Source organism: Sinocyclocheilus grahami, unplaced genomic scaffold (assembly GCF_001515645.1).
Source record: "Sinocyclocheilus grahami isolate Dianchi unplaced genomic scaffold, SAMN03320097.WGS_v1.1 scaffold530.1, whole genome shotgun sequence".
In the NCBI taxonomy this organism is placed as follows: Eukaryota; Metazoa; Chordata; class Actinopteri; order Cypriniformes; family Cyprinidae; genus Sinocyclocheilus; species Sinocyclocheilus grahami.
The window spans coordinates 147,292-167,597 of record NW_015505709.1 but is presented as its reverse complement, the minus strand read 5'-3'; the positions used below and the strand labels follow the sequence as shown (position 1 = coordinate 167,597).

The window sequence follows — 20,306 nt, the reverse complement described above, 5'->3', positions numbered from 1 at the left end:
GGAGAAGACAGAGATGTGGTCATAAAGCAGGCAGGGTCAAACAGTGGCAGACAGGTATATGGCGGGCAAGACACAAGAATAGTCCTAGGGCTAGCGTGGGTCGACGATTGGCAGACAGAGTCACAGGGGCAAGGCTAAAGGGAGAAATCCAGGAAAACAGGCGAAGATCAAAACCGGAGAAAACGGCTAAGGCTAAGGCTAAGGCTAAGGCTAAGGCTGGGAAACGAATGAGGGCTCTGTAGAGTAGCTATCTGGAGATATGTGCTAAACAATACTCGGCAGAGGGAAGGGATCAGAGTGAGTGTTAAATAGTGAGGGAGTGATATGAAACAGCTGGGTGCAATCAGTGTTACCAGCTGTGTGCAATCCGTGCTGAGTGCAATCAGTGCAATGAATGATGGGATATGTAGTCCGGGGTGATGTGCAACAGTGTGTAGTGCGAGAGTCAATGAAATCGGAAAGGGTGACCTCTGATGGCTAGCAGAAGGAAGTTCATGGACCGGATTCGTGACAAGTAGTATGTCCAAATTCATAGTTTTCATAAAACAAGTCCCTGGATGACTTACTATGAAGTGCACATCCAATGGAAACTTTACTATCCCATGAGACCAACTATCGCTATAGGTCACACAACATGGCAAATGTAGTATTTCTGGATTTAATTCATATTACATACTTACTTTTTTAACCGTTAAGAAGTTAGCTCCTCATCAAATGTAGTAGGCTGCCTGCCCGGACATGTAAAAGTATGTCATTTTGGATGCACCTAATTGCTTGGTTTTTTAAGCTTGGTTAGGACATGGATTAAGGTCAGTTTGTGTGTTCACTTGTATGTATGTTAATCTACAGTGTGTATGTATACAAGCTCATGCATGTTGGTGTGTAGGGTCCACTGTGTCCCCTGTTACATGTGAGGTGATTATTGTGTTCATTCAGGACACACACCAGTCATTAATCATTCACAGAGGGTTGAATAGAGGCTGTGTCCCTTGGTGTCTGTCCATGTCCTCCCGTCGCTGATCAGAGTTTGTGGAAATTCACTCACTCTCACCCTGCAACAAGTCCAATTCTAAGGACACAGTGATTATTCTCTCTACAACACTGATCAGCTGTGCTTAAAACAGATTTAAGTAGTTGGTATGAGATGGCAGTTGTACTAGTTGTACTAGATAGTTGAATATAGTTCACATAGTACAAATATTTTTTACTCACGTAAGTGTGCTGCGCCATTCCTGTTGAATCCAATATTGACGGCACAGCATTGCTTTTTAATCTCAGTCTTTCTGCAAATCCAGCGTCGACCTATGTCTTGTTTACAAAGGAAGCCACGGTGAAATGAAGCGAACAAACACTCAGTCTTTTACTCACATGAGCTGAAACTTCATTAAAAATAAAGTTCAACCAAGCATATATAGTTGCTGAGAAATACCCCCAAATTAAGATCACGGGCATTACATTTATTTTGCTAAATGAAACCATTAAAATAGACATTACAAAAATGGCTTTTTAGTTCCATATCATAGTACTATAACTGGCCCAAAGTTTTTTAGAAATCCATTTTGCAAACAAGTTTGTCAATCAATCAATCAATCAATCAATCAATCAACCAAACTGACCTTTTTTGATCAAGAAAATTATTTTCTGCTGTAAAAGCAGTCTTAGTATTAATGTGCCACTCAGATTTGTTTGGTAAACTTAAAGGGTTAGTTCACCCAAAAATGAAAATTAGCCCACAAATTACTCACCCTCAAGTCATCCTAGGTGTTTGTGACTTTCTTCTTTCAGACGAATCCAGTCGGAGTTATATTAAAAATGATCTTTGATTTTCAAGCTGTTTAATGCCACTCAGCGGGTGTTACATGCATCAATCCAAAAGAAGTTAAATAAAAAGGGCCCATCCATAAAAAAAGTGTCTCACACGGCTCCGGGGGGTGAACAAAGGTCTCCTGTAGCGAATCGATGTGTTTTTGTAAGAAAAATATCCATATTCAAACCGTAATAATCACTTTAATCTAGCTTGCGCCAAAAGCAGTTCCGGGCGGATGACGTATGAGTTCAGTGTTGCGAATGCGCCGCTCAGAAGTGACGCACGCGTAAGCGCTGGGGAGAGATCAAAACAAAACACTTATTAGAAGTACAAAACGAGGATTTGTAAAGAAGAATGTCGGAGGATTTCGATATAAGCCAAGAGGAGACTGGTTTTCCTTTGCTAAAGTAAGGAAACTTTCCTTCCTTTGCTCCTGTTAACAAACGTTGGTTTTCACGAGACTCACCAGAGCATGTGCAGCACTGAACTCATACGTCATTCACCCGGAGCTGCTTCTGTCTACAACTGTTGGCGCAAGCTACATTAAAGTGATTATTACGTTTTGAATATGGATATTTTTCTTACAAAAACGCATCGATTCGCTACAGGAGGCCTTTGTTCATCCCCCGGAGCCATGTGAGAGACTTTTTTTAATGGATGGGCACTTTTTATTTACCTTCTTTTGGACTGATGCATGCAACACCCGCTGAGTGGCATTAAACAGCTTGAAAGATGAAAGACAATTTTTTATATAACTCCGACTGGATTCGTCTGAAAGAAGAAAGTCATATACACCTAGGATGACTTGAGGATGAGTAATTTGTGGGCTAATTTTCATTTTTGGGTGAACTAACCCTTTAAGGTTTTAACAACACATATTATGTTTACAATGTCTATTAGCTGTAAATATCCTGACAGTGTAATTATCGCTGAGCAAACAGTTTCCTAGCATGACAGAGCCAAGCTCTTGTGTAAGAGCGAAAAAGTCATCTCTCTCCTGTGAAGAACAAAAAAAAAGAAGAAAAAATTCAGGAGAAATCAGTGAAATGAGCTCTTCATTCATTATCCTGTCCTTGTCCGTGCAGGTCCAAGCTAGAGTCCGGTAGGTGTCATGTCAAGATTCCTATCCCATTGAGAGTGTATTTGTTGATGGCATATTGCCATGCCAACAGCATCAGTTTGTTTGTTGGCTACATCCTTCTCCCACACTCATTACAAGCAGAGCTCAAAGGGATAGCCCCACGAGGCATAAGGGACCCCCAATGGGGGAATTAATTACTTTTAAGCTGTCAGCAAGAAGGTGAATTTCAAGAATTAGTGTGAAGTCTAATATACAATGTGCTGAATTCTGTTTTTTAAAGGGGTCATGAATTGAGAAAACAACTTTTACTTGAGCTTTTGACATATAAGAAATAATCGTACTAAAAGAATATCCTGTACGTTTCAGAACTGAAAACATCCTTGTTACTGAAATAAAAGATTTTATTGACACCAGGCCCATCGAACGCCAGATCCTGGAATGTGCCTACCTGTGACATAATAGATAGGTTAATAGACCGCCTCCACAGAAGAAGATCAATGCCTAATTCTGTAGCTCCGCCCACTGATTCGCGCAATAACATAAGGGGCGCTAAACCAGATCGAGCAACCAAGCAATAAACATGTCGTTGAAGGTCGCAAAATATTGTGCAATGCCTAGTTGTGGAAGAACACAGTCGCTGCATAACCTTCCTTCGGATTCAAATATTAGGAATGCGTGGTTGAACTTTATTTTTAATGAAGTTTCAGCTCATGTGAGTAAAACATTGAGCGTTTGTTCGGTTCATTTCACCGCGGATTCCTTTGTAAACAAGACACAGGTCGACGCTGGATTTGCAGAGAGACTGAGATTAAAAAGCAATGCTGTGCCGTCAATATTGGATCCGACAGGAATGGGGCAGCACACTTATGTGAGTAAAAAATATTTGTGTCACTATTGCTTTGTTAGAGATCGCCTGATATGTCCTGATTATGTGTGTCTATCCAAAGTCACAGAAGGCTCCAACTATGAAGGACGTAGCTTGTCAAACAGACACACAGAAAGGTAGTTTACTATGCAAAACTATTATCCAATCATCACAGTGGGCGTTTACTTCCAAGTCTTCAATGCTGCACGCCCATAAAAACCAAGCGTTTCTCGAGCCAGCCTCAAAACCAGGGTAGAAAATAGCCTATTACTTATTGATTTTGATATTTTTTTATGTAAAAACCATGCGAACGTCATAAGTGGACCTCAGACAACAGTATAAAATAATAAAAAAGCCAGTTTATGACCCCTTTAAGAAATGCAGTATACAATGTTGTTTCAAACAGTGGCATGCTGCAATGTTTATGATGTTGCTGCATGTTTAATTCATGTCCATCATCTTAAAAATTAGGATGCAATGGAGGAAAAATTATATTTGATATTGCTTCTGGTTTATTTGTCAACCTGATAATGGAAGCTCAGGTCGAGCCCATTGGATTGTGAGTGAGGTTTAGTTGTGTACGTCACAGTTTGACAAGTACAGTAGGTCATCTGGGTATTCCTTATACACAGAAAATTCACATACTGCACATAGTATACACACTGTATACTACTTTTCATAAATAGTAGATAATATGCCTTGGTGAACATCAAGTTTCAGCAGACAATTTCCATATGTAAACAACTCTTGTGCCACTTTTAATAGATAGGTTTTCAGATATCTCTTTACCATTAGCGTTTTATTATAGTATACAGTGCATTGTTTCTCTTGTAGATTGCATATTCATATGGCATATACGTAATGAAGTTATTTCTTTATACCAGCCTGCAATAGCTTTTTTTTTTTTTAAACACACAGTCATTTCATTTCCAGTGATATCGTTGACATGATTGCAAAGATATTATTTAAACTGAGCTGGATGTTGACATCACTGAATTCAATGATGAACTGTCTTTAACTGAAAAATTTGTGTTTACTATTGTCATTTTGCATTATTGACACACTATTTTTAATATATTAAAAATAATAATGTTATTATTGCTGACTAATTAATGCTGTTCAGTTGCTTTGACACAATCTGTATTGTTAAAAGCGCTATATAAATAAAGGTGACTTGACTTGACAGTCTGTTCAGTGCTGGAAGCCATCGGAATGCCGAGCAGGCAGTAGTGTCTCCCCCGAGATGACTGAATTATGAATGAGACTTCACTTGCAGCCATCTTTGGATGGGTTATTCTTTCTAATGGTGCGTCCTCTGTCTCCAAGAGTCACCACATATTCTGATGCATCAACACACCTCTACTGCGATGTTTTACGCTCCATGGTACCTTATGAATGTGTTTTAGGTGATGTGAGGATGTTTCTGATGGAGCTATAGAATAACTTTGGATTTACACTTGCAATTTTTAAATATCCGAATATTCAGATTTCAAAATACTTATCTAAACCTTATTAGCTATTCTTTTAGCTATTCTTTCTTTAAGGCTCTTTGACTGAATCTTGCAAAAGCATATTAAACCCCATAATCATTTATATTATAAGAATGTATAAGTAAAAGTGTTTTTAATAATTGCTGTCACTAGTTACCATTTCTTTTTAAATAGTTTCTGAACAGCTGTTTGCCTTTCCCTACTTAAATGGTCCTGTGGTGTGACATATGCATTTTTTAAAGTATAAATCACCATTCAGACATTCATTAATATGTCATAATATTTTCATGCATGATACGGTTAATTACAAAAGAATTAACAAAATGTTGTTTAAAACAGCTTTTGATAGTGTATAACATTACACCACAGGATGTCAGTTTCTCAAAAGTTTTATGCTAAAGTAATAATTTTATGCTGACTTTAATTAAAAACATATTACTAATTGTGTCTGAAAGGGTTTTCATTACAGCAATGAGAATGAAAATAATTTGCATTACAGTAATAGGAACTTTGGGGCAAATGTTCTTAGTTATAAAAATAAGATTAATTGTCCTTTTGCAAAACTTTCTTATTTTTTTCTGTTGATTTTGATGTAAAATATGACATGGATATTTCTCTCTGACAATGAAATTCATACATTCAGCAGTTAAATTGCTGGAGGTCACTGAGTTGCTATAGTTTCTATTATGTGTCACTACTTGTACTATGTTGCTCATCTGCAGATTCCAGTTATAGATCTTTGTCTGCTCTCCCACTACCTGTCATGGCATCATGACACTGCTCTTTTGCATTAAGTTGGCCACAGTATATATACCCTGCCGAGAACAGCCTTACCTCGGCCAGTTCTTCTGGAATTTGCCATTGGCTATGATGTCTCTATAGTGGTTAAACATAAGATATACTTAGTTTTGGGTATATTAACAGGCAATCTTTGGTCTCATTAAACTATTATTTGTTCAAGAGTAAGTAGTTTTGGCTGAGGGCAAAATGAGCAAGTCAGAAGCAAAGACTTTTATATTGAAAGGGACCAAACCAAGGTAAACAAGAACATTATACTACTTTCAACCAACACTTTGTAAGACCCAACCAACAAATGCTTTGACCAACACTGTCATGGGAAATTCCCATAACTGTTGAAAGGATACTGTGACAAAGATATTGCTTTCCTCAACTTCAATGAAGCAACTCAGCATTCCTTCATTACTAGTTTTAAAGTGACATTTGAGATATAAACCTGTGGCAGAAAGAAATAGTTCCACACACAAGAAGGTTTTTTGAGAAATCCCATTGTTATTTCTTATTTCTTTACAGACTTTTGCTTTCAATCTGTTGTATAAATGCAATATCACACTTGTAGCCGTGTGATGTGTTTGCACTTTTATTTTTTTAATTCCAAAACATCTCGGAGGACAAATCACAAGGACCCCTAAAAGGTTGGCAACTGAAAACTGAAATAAAAAAGAGGCACCAGCATCTCTTCATCCATTTGTGCACCAACAACAAAGAGTGTGTCAGAGCTGTGGTAGAGGTGGAGTGACATAGTGTCTATTTGTGTGTGTGTGTGTATTATCCCGCTCTGTGTGTGTGTGTGTATTATCCCGCTCTGTGTGTGTGTGTGTATTATCCCGCTCTGTGTGTGTGTGTGTGTGTGTGTGTGTGTGTGTGTGCGTGCGCGTTGTTTGCATGCGTGAATTAAGGTGCACTTTGGCATGTCTGACTTTAAAGAAGTCTTTGACCAAACCTTTTTGCTGCTGCAGATTTGGTGCAGAAAATTAGGCAGCCTTCATGGCGAGCTGACTCTCCTGTTCACACACACAGAGAACATTCTCTTTTTGTTGGGCTGATAGCAAATCAAGCTGTTCTTGAAATGCTTTGAGGTTCTATCTCTTTTGATTGAACTAGTGGGGGGTTAACTGTCAATGGCTCTATTCCAAAACCTAGTAAGCTGCCTTGCTGTCTGCTGCTTTCTGTAGCAACATCTTAAAGCCATCTGTCATTTTTAAGGTCCCTAATATTGTTTTGGGAGTCTCCTACAACAGGTTTACATGCATGTAAGGTAAAAAAAAACATAATTGTTTTCTCATAATATACATTTAATTTAGTCTCTCTAAACCCCTCCTTTCCTAAGCCTACTCTGCTCTGATTGGTCAGATGGCCCAGTCCTTTGTTATTGGTCTACCACATACAGCACGTGTCAGAAACGAAACGCCATTGCCATAACTGAATGGCAGCTCTGGAGAGAATATATCGAGAAAAGATGATATCGGTTTTACCTTATAAATTCGACCCTGAGTCCGATGATGAAACGTCTAGTTGATCAACCAGACACTGATTCGCAAGCACGACCTACTGAACATACTGCTGGTGTAATCAAGATGCATTTAAACACACACTCACACACATTATTGCAAGAAAAAATGTTTCAGAGTGCTCTGTTCCAAAACGTATTTAGCTGCCTGTGTATAGGCAGCATTTTAAGGCAATATGAAAAATCTGAAAATGGCTATAGCATGATTCTATGAGTGACCAGTTTGTCACAGTAAGGAATAATCAGGTGTGCATTATATTCTAATAATTCAATGGACCAGAGTCAATTATTCCGCTTATACTACAGTTACCACACCTCAAATATTGTTCAGTTGTATTTCAAGAGACATTCGTCAGGTTTTTGTCCTTAAAATGCTCTTGTGTGTAGGATTAATTTCTTACGCATCTCATCCCACGCTAATTCCAAAATATCATTTTAGACCTAGTAATGGAGGCTTGAGCCATTGATAGCAGACTAATGCAGTTATTAATTATTACAGAGAGAGAGAGAGCGAGAGAGATTAAGTGTGTGTGAATTACCTGAGTCTGCGTCTCTCAACATTGTTCAGCAGCAGCATCTCTACAAATAGCGAAAATGGAAGTTAGTCTTCTTCAAGAACAGTGCTGTTATTGCCTCGCTTGTTATACATATGTCATGTAGCTTTTAAGTTCCTAAACTATTTTACTGATAAAAATCGTCAGAGCAGTGCTGACAACACGTTTCTGTGCGAGTGCGTGTCAGTACTGTATGTGTGTGCATTTATAAGGGAGAAAGAGATAATGTGCTTTCCATACATAATAAAACATAATTTTGTTGCAAAAATAATTTGTAGTTTTTAACTTGTTGTTTACTACATTTATGTGCTTGGTCAGTTTTATTGGGGGGTGTGGTTATTTTGCTGTTTTAGGCTATAAGAATCATTGAAATAACTGAAATATTTTGGAGAAGTGATATGGACATATAATGCGGTCAAGACCTGCCTGGAACTACTTTAGCTGTGTGTTTCCCTGAAAATAATTGCACAACCTAGAACATTCTTCAGTCAATCAGATTCAAGCATTCAACAGCCTTACAGTATAATGAGTTTTAATGTCAGGGTGTCTGTGGAATTACCCCCGTACTGCCAATATGCAGAACCAAGCTTCTGGTTACCATAGCAGCAAAAACACCTCATCAAGATGAGAATTTTAGGAGAGAATATACAGTATATATATATATATAGAATCGCATTATATCTTATATCTTCATTTGGTTACTTTGGCTTGCATTAGTTCTCAAAAGTTTTCTCATTAACAACCAATCACATTTCATATGCAATGCACCTTGCAGGAAGACATAGCGTACATTTTTCCTTCCCAGGTCTGAATTCCGATTGACTCGCTCACCTGCTGAGGGTTTGACATCCTCACAGTTTAAAGACCACTGTCTATGAACAGAAAGTATACAATTACAATTTCTGACATGAAGATGATGATGCTGGAATAAGTCCTTTACGGAGTTTTTGCCAGGCTGGGGCAAAAGTGTGTTCAAATCAAACTAATGGATCGATTAGGCTGTTGATCTGCTGAATTTCAAATACTGAATTCAGTGAAGAATTCCCTAAATAAGTTAATTGATCCCAATACTTATAGTTGAACATAATTAATTCAAATATTTACCTTTAGGCTAATTTCCCCCCTTAAAATATATAATATAAAATATTACTCTGTTCTTTTTGTTCATTAGATAGAGTAAGGAAAAATGTGTTAGACAAGCTTTTATCTGGAAACCATTTTTTCAAATACTCGTTTGCACTTCACTTGTACCACTGTGTTGTCTCTGTCTGATTTCAATTATGGCCTGGCTGTTGGCCACACAGTTGTAAGAACTGTGATTACAAGATTACAAAGAGTGATTACAAATAGGTCAGTGTCTGAAAGACCTACACATAAAAACTCCTCTCCTGAACCACTCTCCAGCAACAACTTGGCTCAAGATTGAAGCTTTTGTGCCCAGAGCCCACTGAGCGGGGCAGCCATTGTTTGGATCTTGATACTGGACTAGAAGCAAATACATCCATGCTTTGGAGACAGAGTGCATTTGCTCTGTCTTTCTTGTACTTACTTTTGTGTTTTCATGTCCGTGGTTCTGTGTTGAACTACATGGAACATGTTTTCCACACCTCCGACATATTGCATGGTTGAAAGCTCATGAGATACCACTTTAAAATTTAAAATCACGGCTTGTACCAATTGTGCGTGCCGTGCGTGTGTGTTTACAAGTGCATGCTCTCACTCTGGGTCTTTGGGCAAGTATGTTTGCCATCTTTTAAAATTATTTTAGTCATATTGTAGTATATGACCACAGTGAAATTTTTAGTAAAATCCAGGCAGATTGTGCACACCAGCAGTTTTATCATTTTTAATCATGACTGACAGTGTTGACTGGCCATTTTATGTCATCTGTCCATGTCATGTTCTGACATCCAGAGAAGCCTACATTTTTCAACAGTTTCTCTGTCTGGTGCCAACCAGTTGGTTGGTTGGTTGTAGTTTGTGCATTAATTAAGGCCTTGTCCCAAATGGCATTTTCAGCCCACATGGACTTTTGGGTAATAGTCCACTATATAGTCTGCACCAGTGCAGGCTAGGCATAATGGTGCTTCGGCGGTGAATAGCAGCCACAGAGAGCACTCGTGAAGGCCACAAGACCGTATTAAGTGCATAATTTGGGACTGGGGCTGTGTCATCAATTACTATGTTATTACTGTTTTTTCAGTCACCTTTTTAACAAATCCAAGAGTATCTGTTTTGCTTTACAATAAAATTAATATTTGATAATCTACTAATGTTGTACCAGACAGCAAAATTATAGCAGATCTTATTTGACAACAGTCCTTTTAAATGAATTATGCAAAATGTTAAAAAACGTACATGCAGTGCCCAGTGAAAGCAATATTTAGTCCAATGTGTTTGTTAACATCATGTTCATAGTTACCTTTATGCGTCAAACAAATACATTGTTAAACACACACACACACACTTAGTGTACACACTAATTTGTGTTAGTATTTTTAATTGAAAATGAATGCCACGCATCACCCTTTATCAATGCATTTCTGTAATGAAGTTTTCACCAGCCTGAAATTCCATTAAGAAGACACAAACGTACGTATTGCTCCAGAAGATGCAATTTGCCCATAATGAATTCATACATAAAACACCAGACTTTCAAAAGCTTTCAGTATTCATTAAAAACAGTCCATTTGTGGCATAATTACAATCTCACTACTTTTAGCCCTTTTTCTTAACACCAATGGCTAAATGCAAAACACTCCCTCACTCTATCAACACTGCAAGTAACTCTCAGTCTACCTGCCAATTCGGCAGCATTTAAATGGACGTGTGCAGTCGCTTAAAGCCCTGATGCGATTAAATTTGGTAAATAGCTTTTTTTGTGTGTCAGGCATTTGCTAAGCCTACCCGTGCAGGGTCCATTAGAAACGTAGTGTTGTAAGGACTGAATGGTGTCTCTTGTTACTTAGCAAATCCACTGAGTGGGATAATTGGGTCCCTGGGGTGCAGTGTGGATGCAGTATTTCATGGCATCCCACAGCACAGAGAAGGCATGGTATATGAGGACAACTCCCTGAAGACTGAGCTCAGATCCGTGTCCGTCCTCGCGAGAACTATGATTGGAGACAGAAGAATTCTGAGTTAGATCCTGTGGTATAGTTTCCCGAAGGTCAGGATTTTACTCTGTGCCTCAAGCGTGTAATTTATCTAATAAAACAGAGTGTTGACCTAGCATAGACATATTAGTTCGGGACAAGTTAGGTTGACCCAGCACAGGTCTTATATGTATGCGATGTGATACATTCTCTTTCATCTCACTCCCATATGTCTCTCTGTCTCCTGGGACTCAACCCCATCCGGTGGCATGATGTCTCTTCCCCTTAAGGAATATCAACCAGCTGGGCCCTCAAGCCCAGATGTGCAAATTAGATGTTACAGTCTTAATAACAAACGAATGTTGGAGAAAACGGCAATGATGACAATAAGCTGCCAGTGCACCTGCGGTCTTGTTCCTTCTGTACAGTGCCCAAAAATGTTCACAAACATGTTCATTCCTCAATTGCTTCTTTGATCTCATTTGCTTTGTTCCAAACCTTAGCGAGCTGCCTACAGATGCAACATTTTAAGATGTCAAAGGCTGTTCCAAAACGTAAGCATTTATATGAATGTATCTCTGAAGGGAACTGACTGTTTTCAGAAAAGTTTCAGTGGCATTTTCTTTTCATCCTACTTCTGTGTAATGCCTATAGCCTACAGTGCTGTTTATTATAGCGCAGCACTGCAGGGGTAACGGCTGTATTTCTGCTTTTCCATAAACGCCATCTACTGTCAGAGAGTTTTTTTCAGACCAATTATATGTAAAATAAATAATCATTTATGATTTTAACTCATCCCTTTTGTTAACAAATGCTTTAAAGGCTGAAGTGTGATATCATTTCATAGACAGTGGTGTTTATTCAAATAAATAAATACAGTTTTGCTTCGTTTTTGACCTATGTGACTTAACAATACCAGCATTTTAAATACAAGTAAAATTTCACAATTCTCAATTCCAATTTACAGTTACAGCAAAAACTAATACTAGCCTAAGTAATGTAAAGTTCAAACATTAGCAAACAAAAGCAAATCAGTCAATAATAAAATAAGAACAAATAAACAAATTACAAGAGGATGTTGTCACATATTTTCTTAAGTGGTTACATTCACTTAATACATAAATTAAATGTTTACATGGAGACATGCTTTTTGACATATTTTTGTGTGCATTTGCTCAAGAAAACGCGAACGAGAACTCGCCTAAACATGTGGTAATAGTCTAATATAAGATTTATGAAATTATTTTATGAATGCAAGGTATCTTATTCGTCTATATTTTAAGCCAGAATCGCTTGTATGAAGAAATGTGGAATATAAAACAATACAGAAAAAAAACTGTAAACATAGTTTAAATAATTGTATTATTTTACCCAAATTGTATGTCTCATCTACACCTATGATTAGTAGAGTGTATAAAATAAATAAAAAATCAAATCAAATAAATAAAAACAAATTGAGTGATTGTGTGAAGTTCACACAAAAGTCATAAAATACTTCTGTTACTGTTAATATAAAATCAATACATAGAATTTAATGTATTGATTTTTTTTACAGTTGTTTTACATGTATTTTAAATTATGCATTGTGTTGTGTTTTTACAGAAATTTTTTAACAGAAAATGTACTGGTAATTTTAATAGGTTTTATGTAGAACTTTTCAGATCGATTACTTGTAGGTTCTGTGACCATTACCGCGGGAAGTAGGGGTGCTGGGGGTGCTGCAGCACCCCCTGGCTTGGAGCTAAAGAAAAAATGGGGGTGCTGGGGGTGCGGTGTTAAAAATAAATACATTTAAATTTTGTAACAAAAAAGAAATAAAACTAATTTTATTAATTTGAATATTCATTAAAATCATAGGGGAAAAAGCTTAACGACAATAAGCAACAATTGTTGTGTGACGTCACCACGTCCACATCTGTCATTGAAGATTTAAAAATACACCAGTCAACATGGCGAAAAAACGCATTTCTGATTTTTTCGCGAAGCCCAAAAAAAATTAAAAGAGACCGAGCCTTGAGCTGGCGATAAGGAAGCAGACCTGGAGCCTATGCCTAGTGGGCAGCCAACCAGCAGTAGGCATACGCATTAATCTTATATTGTTTTAGTAGTATTAATTCTAACAATAATTCATTCTAATTCTAACAATTCTTCCTGATTATCCAGTCAGTATGGTAGGCTACTCTAAGAAGCCCTTTATTGTGGGTCACACTGTAAAACATGAGTTAAGTCAAATCAATTTGACTGTGTATAAGTTGTTTAAAACTTTTATCATATACTGATTAAAAAACCTTTTAAATGAATTATGCAAAATGTTAAAAAACGTACATGCAGTGCCCAGTGAAAGCAATATTTAGTCCAATGTGTTTGTTAACATCATGTTCATAGTTACCTTTATGCGTCAAACAAATACATTGTTAAACACACACACACACACTTAGTGTACACACTAATTTGTGTTAGTATTTTTAATTGAAAATGAATGCCACGCATCACCCTTTATCAATGCATTTCTGTAATGAAGTTTTCACCAGCCTGAAATTCCATTAAGAAGACACAAACTGTGGTACGTATTGCTCCAGAAGATGCAATATGCCTATAATGAATTCATACATAAAACACCAGACTTTCAAAAGCTTTCAGTATTCATTAAAAACAGTCCATTTGTGGCATAATTACAATCTCACTACTTTTAGCCCTTTTTCTTAACACCAATGGCTAAATGCAAAACACTCCCTCACTCTATCAACACTGCAAGTAACTCTCAGTCTACCTGCCAATTCGGCAGCATTTAAATGGACGTGTGCAGTCGCTTAAAGCCCTGATGCGATTAAATTTGGTAAATAGCTTTTTTTGTGTGTCAGGCATTTGCTAAGCCTACCCGTGCAGGGTCCATTAGAAACGTAGTGTTGTAAGGACTGAATGGTGTCTCTTGTTACTTAGCAAATCCACTGAGTGGGATAATTGGGTCCCTGGGGTGCAGTGTGGATGCAGTATTTCATGGCATCCCACAGCACAGAGAAGGCATGGTATATGAGGACAACTCCCTGAAGACTGAGCTCAGATCCGTGTCCGTCCTCGCGAGAACTATGATTGGAGACAGAAGAATTCTGAGTTAGATCCTGTGGTATAGTTTCCCGAAGGTCAGGATTTTACTCTGTGCCTCAAGCGTGTAATTTATCTAATAAAACAGAGTGTTGACCTAGCATAGACATATTAGTTCGGGACAAGTTAGGTTGACCCAGCACAGGTCTTATATGTATGCGATGTGATACATTCTCTTTCATCTCACTCCCATATGTCTCTCTGTCTCCTGGGACTCAACCCCATCCGGTGGCATGATGTCTCTTCCCCTTAAGGAATATCAACCAGCTGGGCCCTCAAGCCCAGATGTGCAAATTAGATGTTACAGTCTTAATAACAAACGAATGTTGGAGAAAACGGCAATGATGACAATAAGCTGCCAGTGCACCTGCGGTCTTGTTCCTTCTGTACAGTGCCCAAAAATGTTCACAAACATGTTCATTCCTCAATTGCTTCTTTGATCTCATTTGCTTTGTTCCAAACCTTAGCGAGCTGCCTACAGATGCAACATTTTAAGATGTCAAAGGCTGTTCCAAAACGTAAGCATTTATATGAATGTATCTCTGAAGGGAACTGACTGTTTTCAGAAAAGTTTCAGTGGCATTTTCTTTTCATCCTACTTCTGTGTAATGCCTATAGCCTACAGTGCTGTTTATTATAGCGCAGCACTGCAGGGGTAACGGCTGTATTTCTGCTTTTCCATAAACGCCATCTACTGTCAGAGAGTTTTTTTCAGACCAATTATATGTAAAATAAATAATCATTTATGATTTTAACTCATCCCTTTTGTTAACAAATGCTTTAAAGGCTGAAGTGTGATATCATTTCATAGACAGTGGTGTTTATTCAAATAAATAAATACAGTTTTGCTTCGTTTTTGACCTATGTGACTTAACAATACCAGCATTTTAAATACAAGTAAAATTTCACAATTCTCAATTCCAATTTACAGTTACAGCAAAAACTAATACTAGCCTAAGTAATGTAAAGTTCAAACATTAGCAAACAAAAGCAAATCAGTCAATAATAAAATAAGAACAAATAAACAAATTACAAGAGGATGTTGTCACATATTTTCTTAAGTGGTTACATTCACTTAATACATAAATTAAATGTTTACATGGAGACATGCTTTTTGACATATTTTTGTGTGCATTTGCTCAAGAAAACGCGAACGAGAACTCGCCTAAACATGTGGTAATAGTCTAATATAAGATTTATGAAATTATTTTATGAATGCAAGGTATCTTATTCGTCTATATTTTAAGCCAGAATCGCTTGTATGAAGAAATGTGGAATATAAAACAATACAGAAAAAAAACTGTAAACATAGTTTAAATAATTGTATTATTTTACCCAAATTGTATGTCTCATCTACACCTATGATTAGTAGAGTGTATAAAATAAATAAAAAATCAAATCAAATAAATAAAAACAAATTGAGTGATTGTGTGAAGTTCACACAAAAGTCATAAAATACTTCTGTTACTGTTAATATAAAATCAATACATAGAATTTAATGTATTGATTTTTTTTACAGTTGTTTTACATGTATTTTAAATTATGCATTGTGTTGTGTTTTTACAGAAATTTTTTAACAGAAAATGTACTGGTAATTTTAATAGGTTTTATGTAGAACTTTTCAGATCGATTACTTGTAGGTTCTGTGACCATTACCGCGGGAAGTAGGGGTGCTGGGGGTGCTGCAGCACCCCCTGGCTTGGAGCTAAAGAAAAAATGGGGGTGCTGGGGGTGCGGTGTTAAAAATAAATACATTTAAATTTTGTAACAAAAAAGAAATAAAACTAATTTTATTAATTTGAATATTCATTAAAATCATAGGGGAAAAAGCTTAACGACAATAAGCAACAATTGTTGTGTGACGTCACCACGTCCACATCTGTCATTGAAGATTTAAAAATACACCAGTCAACATGGCGAAAAAACGCATTTCTGATTTTTTCGCGAAGCCCAAAAAAAATTAAAAGAGACCGAGCCTTGAGCTGGCGATAAGGAAGCAGACCTGGAGCCTATGCCTAGTGGGCAGCCAACCAGCAGTAGGCATACGCATTAATCTTATATTGTTTTAGTAGTATTAATTCTAACAATAATTCATTCTAATTCTAACAATTCTTCCTGATTATCCAGTCAGTATGGTAGGCTACTCTAAGAAGCCCTTTATTGTGGGTCACACTGTAAAACATGAGTTAAGTCAAATCAATTTGACTGTGTATAAGTTGTTTAAAACTTTTATCATATACTGATTAAAAAAAAAAAAAAAACATTTTGTTGCCATGACTTTTTTGATCATATTTTTTCCCCCTATAACACGTCTGTACCCAAATTAAGAATTAACGAGCATGTCTACAGCTATTACAAAGAAACAGAGAAAGAGCGAGAGAGTCCATTTACCTCAGCAGCAACTATGTCGCATTCTCGCATCTTGATCTTTAACGTTATCTTTTCGTGGATCAAAACTAATGCTTAAGGTTGATTCAATATATAATAATTTAAAAAAAAACGTTACATCAACAATAAAATAGTACAATGATGAAGTCGCTTAGCTTATATTAAACATAAAAATTTAACAAAACGAATAAACTGATGACTTGGTGTAACCTCATTGTAACATAGAAATAAAGTCTTTGTATTTTCCCCTTTGTGGCAATTTTGAATGACAATTTTGTTTATAAAATTTGTAACGCAAATATAATGGATTTCCCCTTTTAAAACAATCGTAGTTTGTGGTTCATTGTTATTAAAACAGATCAGTCATAAAGTAGTACAATGGCAAATTCGCATTTATTAAACCTCTAACTCTTAACAAACTGAAAAAGACGGAGCCTATACTTGCGTTGTAACCCAAATAAATATTTAAAACGAATGCTTAGTTTGTGGTTCATCTTTGTTTTTTAATGAAAACACAGCAACAATAAAGACCAACTCAGTTATTTTAAATGAAGAAATGAAACGTTTATTAACAAAAGTTCTCTTGCGCTTTTGGATCCGCCACCAGTCATTTCGCTTAACTCTCGTCACATGACTCCTGCGGCTCCGAGCTGCTTGGAACAGACGCACGGTGCCTCAGAACTGTAGCGTCCCATGTCCCGCTGAACTAAATTTATTTTATTTGTTTATTTCTTGTAACACCGACTACAGGACAAAGCCCGTGTATTGCACACATATAACTTCGCTCCTGGGAAAACTCGACAACCCCCCCTCCCTTTTTTTTTCCCTCAGCACCCCCTGCTCAAAATAAGTTCCCGCGGCTATGTCTGTGACTATTAGGATTCTACTTTAAAAGGCAGCTGCTTATGTTGCTGTCCATTATGTTGAACACAACTACAATTATGTCTAGAGTATGATCCCTGGAATAGATTACAAAAGATTCTGATGTTTTAATAGTTCTAGACCTCAGAAACCTGGACATGATTGATTACATGCTTGTCCAGATATTTGTAAATGGTTCTGATTTAAGAGCGGTAATTACTATGATTCAAAGGAACTTTTTGGAGTTTTGCCACTAGTTTTGTCTTTTGCTATGGGTGTGATATGAAAGCATAATGAGCCTATTCCTGAGGAGCCAATGTCCAGCTTATTTCCTTTGCCCTTTTGTGTTTGTAAAATTGCACTTGGAAAAGGTTGTTTGATTTTATTTCTCTCTCTGCTTTTGTTCGCTAGTTGCAGATTCATGTATAATGTATGAGGATTTTTAGTCTTTCTTTTTTCTTTTTTTGGCGACTTCAAGCTTTTCCATGGATAGAACCCCGTTTAAAAGGCTTGAGGGCCAAGAGTTGATCCCACAGCTCAGCTCAAGGGCTGGAGACTCCAGCCAAGGTCTAAGAGTTGCCATGAAAATTAGGTCACTAAAACTAGCATAAAAAGATATGTGCTTGTTTAGCGCCCCCATTGGAGGTTTCACAGTGATCTCAGACCAACTTGTAATTAATTCTGCATGAATCACAATGATAACACAAGAGCCCAATCCTAAACCATGGTACCATTTGAGACATATACTAAAATGGTCTTAAATCCACCATGTGATCTGTGCAGCTGAGGATTTAGCCATATGTGTTTTATAAAATTCTGGAATAATGAATTCAGATGATTTCTTAAAACAATAGGGTTTAACAGAGATCTAGTTTTATTTATTTATTTATTTATTGTCACTCTACAACAGTGCAGTCTCATGCCATAGCAAGAACAGCTAAGATTCCATTGAACACACAAGCAATTTACAAGCAATAGGACAAATAAAACCAATAGGCCAGACGTACAGTGAATAGTGAAATGAAAAGCTTCCGGTTTCAAATAGCTTTATCAATTAGCTGCACTCTTTTACTTTAGGTCTTACTGTCTTCATGTTAATTTGTAGTAAAGCTACTAAAATTATCCAGCCAAGAGTAGAGTTTTTTTCTTGTTAATATTATACTTCAGAAAATATTACCAACATCAGCCAGAAATGCCTGTTAAAGTGCAAGAATTAATGCACAGGTCTGATATTTTGACACACATCCAATTTTATGCCCCACCTGTTTACATTTTCTGAGTACAAACTGGTTATATTTAAATTAATACCTTCCAAGACATTTTGACAATTACTTATTGTAATTCTTTCTCTATTCCTCCCTGCAGCTGGAGCAACGTATATCTTTGGAAAGGGCGGAGGACTTATCACATACACATGGCCCAATAACGAGAGGCCCAGCACTAGAACCGATAGATTGGCGGTGGGCTTCAGCACCACCATCAAGGATGGGATTCTGGTCCGCATTGACAGCGCCCCCAGACTAGGAGACTACATCATGCTCCATATCGTGAGTCCAGTCTCCAATAATGTTTAACAGTTATGACAGCTGGCAGAGTGGCCATTATACAATAGAGCTGACTATCACGACTACCACATTACACTGTGAAACATACGTCACAAATATATTGCAGTGCCTCATTATATCATAATTTGATCAGTACATAAACTGTGGCAAACATGCAAGACAGACTCAGGATCACACATCATAATAGTGTCTCTGACAGCACATTGAAATGCTGGATTTAAATTTAAATTTATAGACCAAAAATAGGTGAATGCTGTTGTCTTGTACACTGTTAAGGTGAATTATAATTAGATACATTTATTATAATAAGATTTTCAAAAGTTGGTTTAGGTTTTGGTGTACACTGGGCCCTCAAAGACAGCAAAGTCAAGCGGTACTGTAATATTTCTGGAATCCACAGAAGTGTTTGTAGGGGATTCTGCTGATGCAAGAAAATGGTGATAATGTCTGAAAGAAAGCCAGACTTCAACAGATTGAAAGTCTTTTTCTCCTTAACGTCTCTGTGGAGAGATAATGTACTCGCAGACCATCTGTTCCATGGAACAGCAACCAAGGCATCTCCATTTTAAGAGGAAGTGAGAGAAAATGTAACTCACTGAGATGAGAGACGTGTTTTGACCCTCTGTGCATGAAAGGCCCTCATGGTGTGTGTTCGAGTACATTTACATTTACATTTAGTAATTTAGCAGAAGCTTTTATCCAAAGCGACTTACAAATGAGGACAATACAAGCAATCAAAACTAACAAAAGAGTAACAATATGTTAGTGCAAATGACAAGTCTTGGTTAGCCTAACGCAGTACACGTAGCAAGGTATTTTATATATATATACACACACACACACACAAAGAAAAACAAGCAGATAGAATAGAAAAAATAGAAAGCTAGTGTTAGTTTTTTTTTATAAAAAAGAAGATAATAGATAAAGTAGAATTAAAATAGAATAGAAAGTGCTAGAGTTAGAGGGTCAAATAAATATGGAACAGATGTATTTTTAGTCGTTTCTTGAAGAATATCAGAGGCTTGGATTACATTCTGCGACACCATTGTTTTGCAAGGAATTGCACAAATAATTATTAGTTTCGCTGTGTTTACACAAATAATATAATCACTACACTAATAATAATAATAATAATATAAAATTAATTAATTAATCAGCCTGTAAATGATTATTTTACATTTACATTTTAC

The 20,306-nt window shown here is 36.9% G+C and overlaps 1 protein-coding gene across 1 annotated transcript in view; it reads left to right on the top strand.

Moving 5' to 3' along the window:
- The window catches only part of LOC107555282 (neurexin-3b-like), a 359,781-nt gene that overhangs the window by 282,459 nt on the left and 57,016 nt on the right, over positions 1–20,306 (top strand). Inside the window, exon 22 of the mRNA XM_016238037.1 lies at positions 18,917–19,098. Coding sequence (XP_016093523.1) covers positions 18,917–19,098 — 182 coding nt within the window. The remainder of the gene's footprint in view (positions 1–18,916; positions 19,099–20,306) is intronic.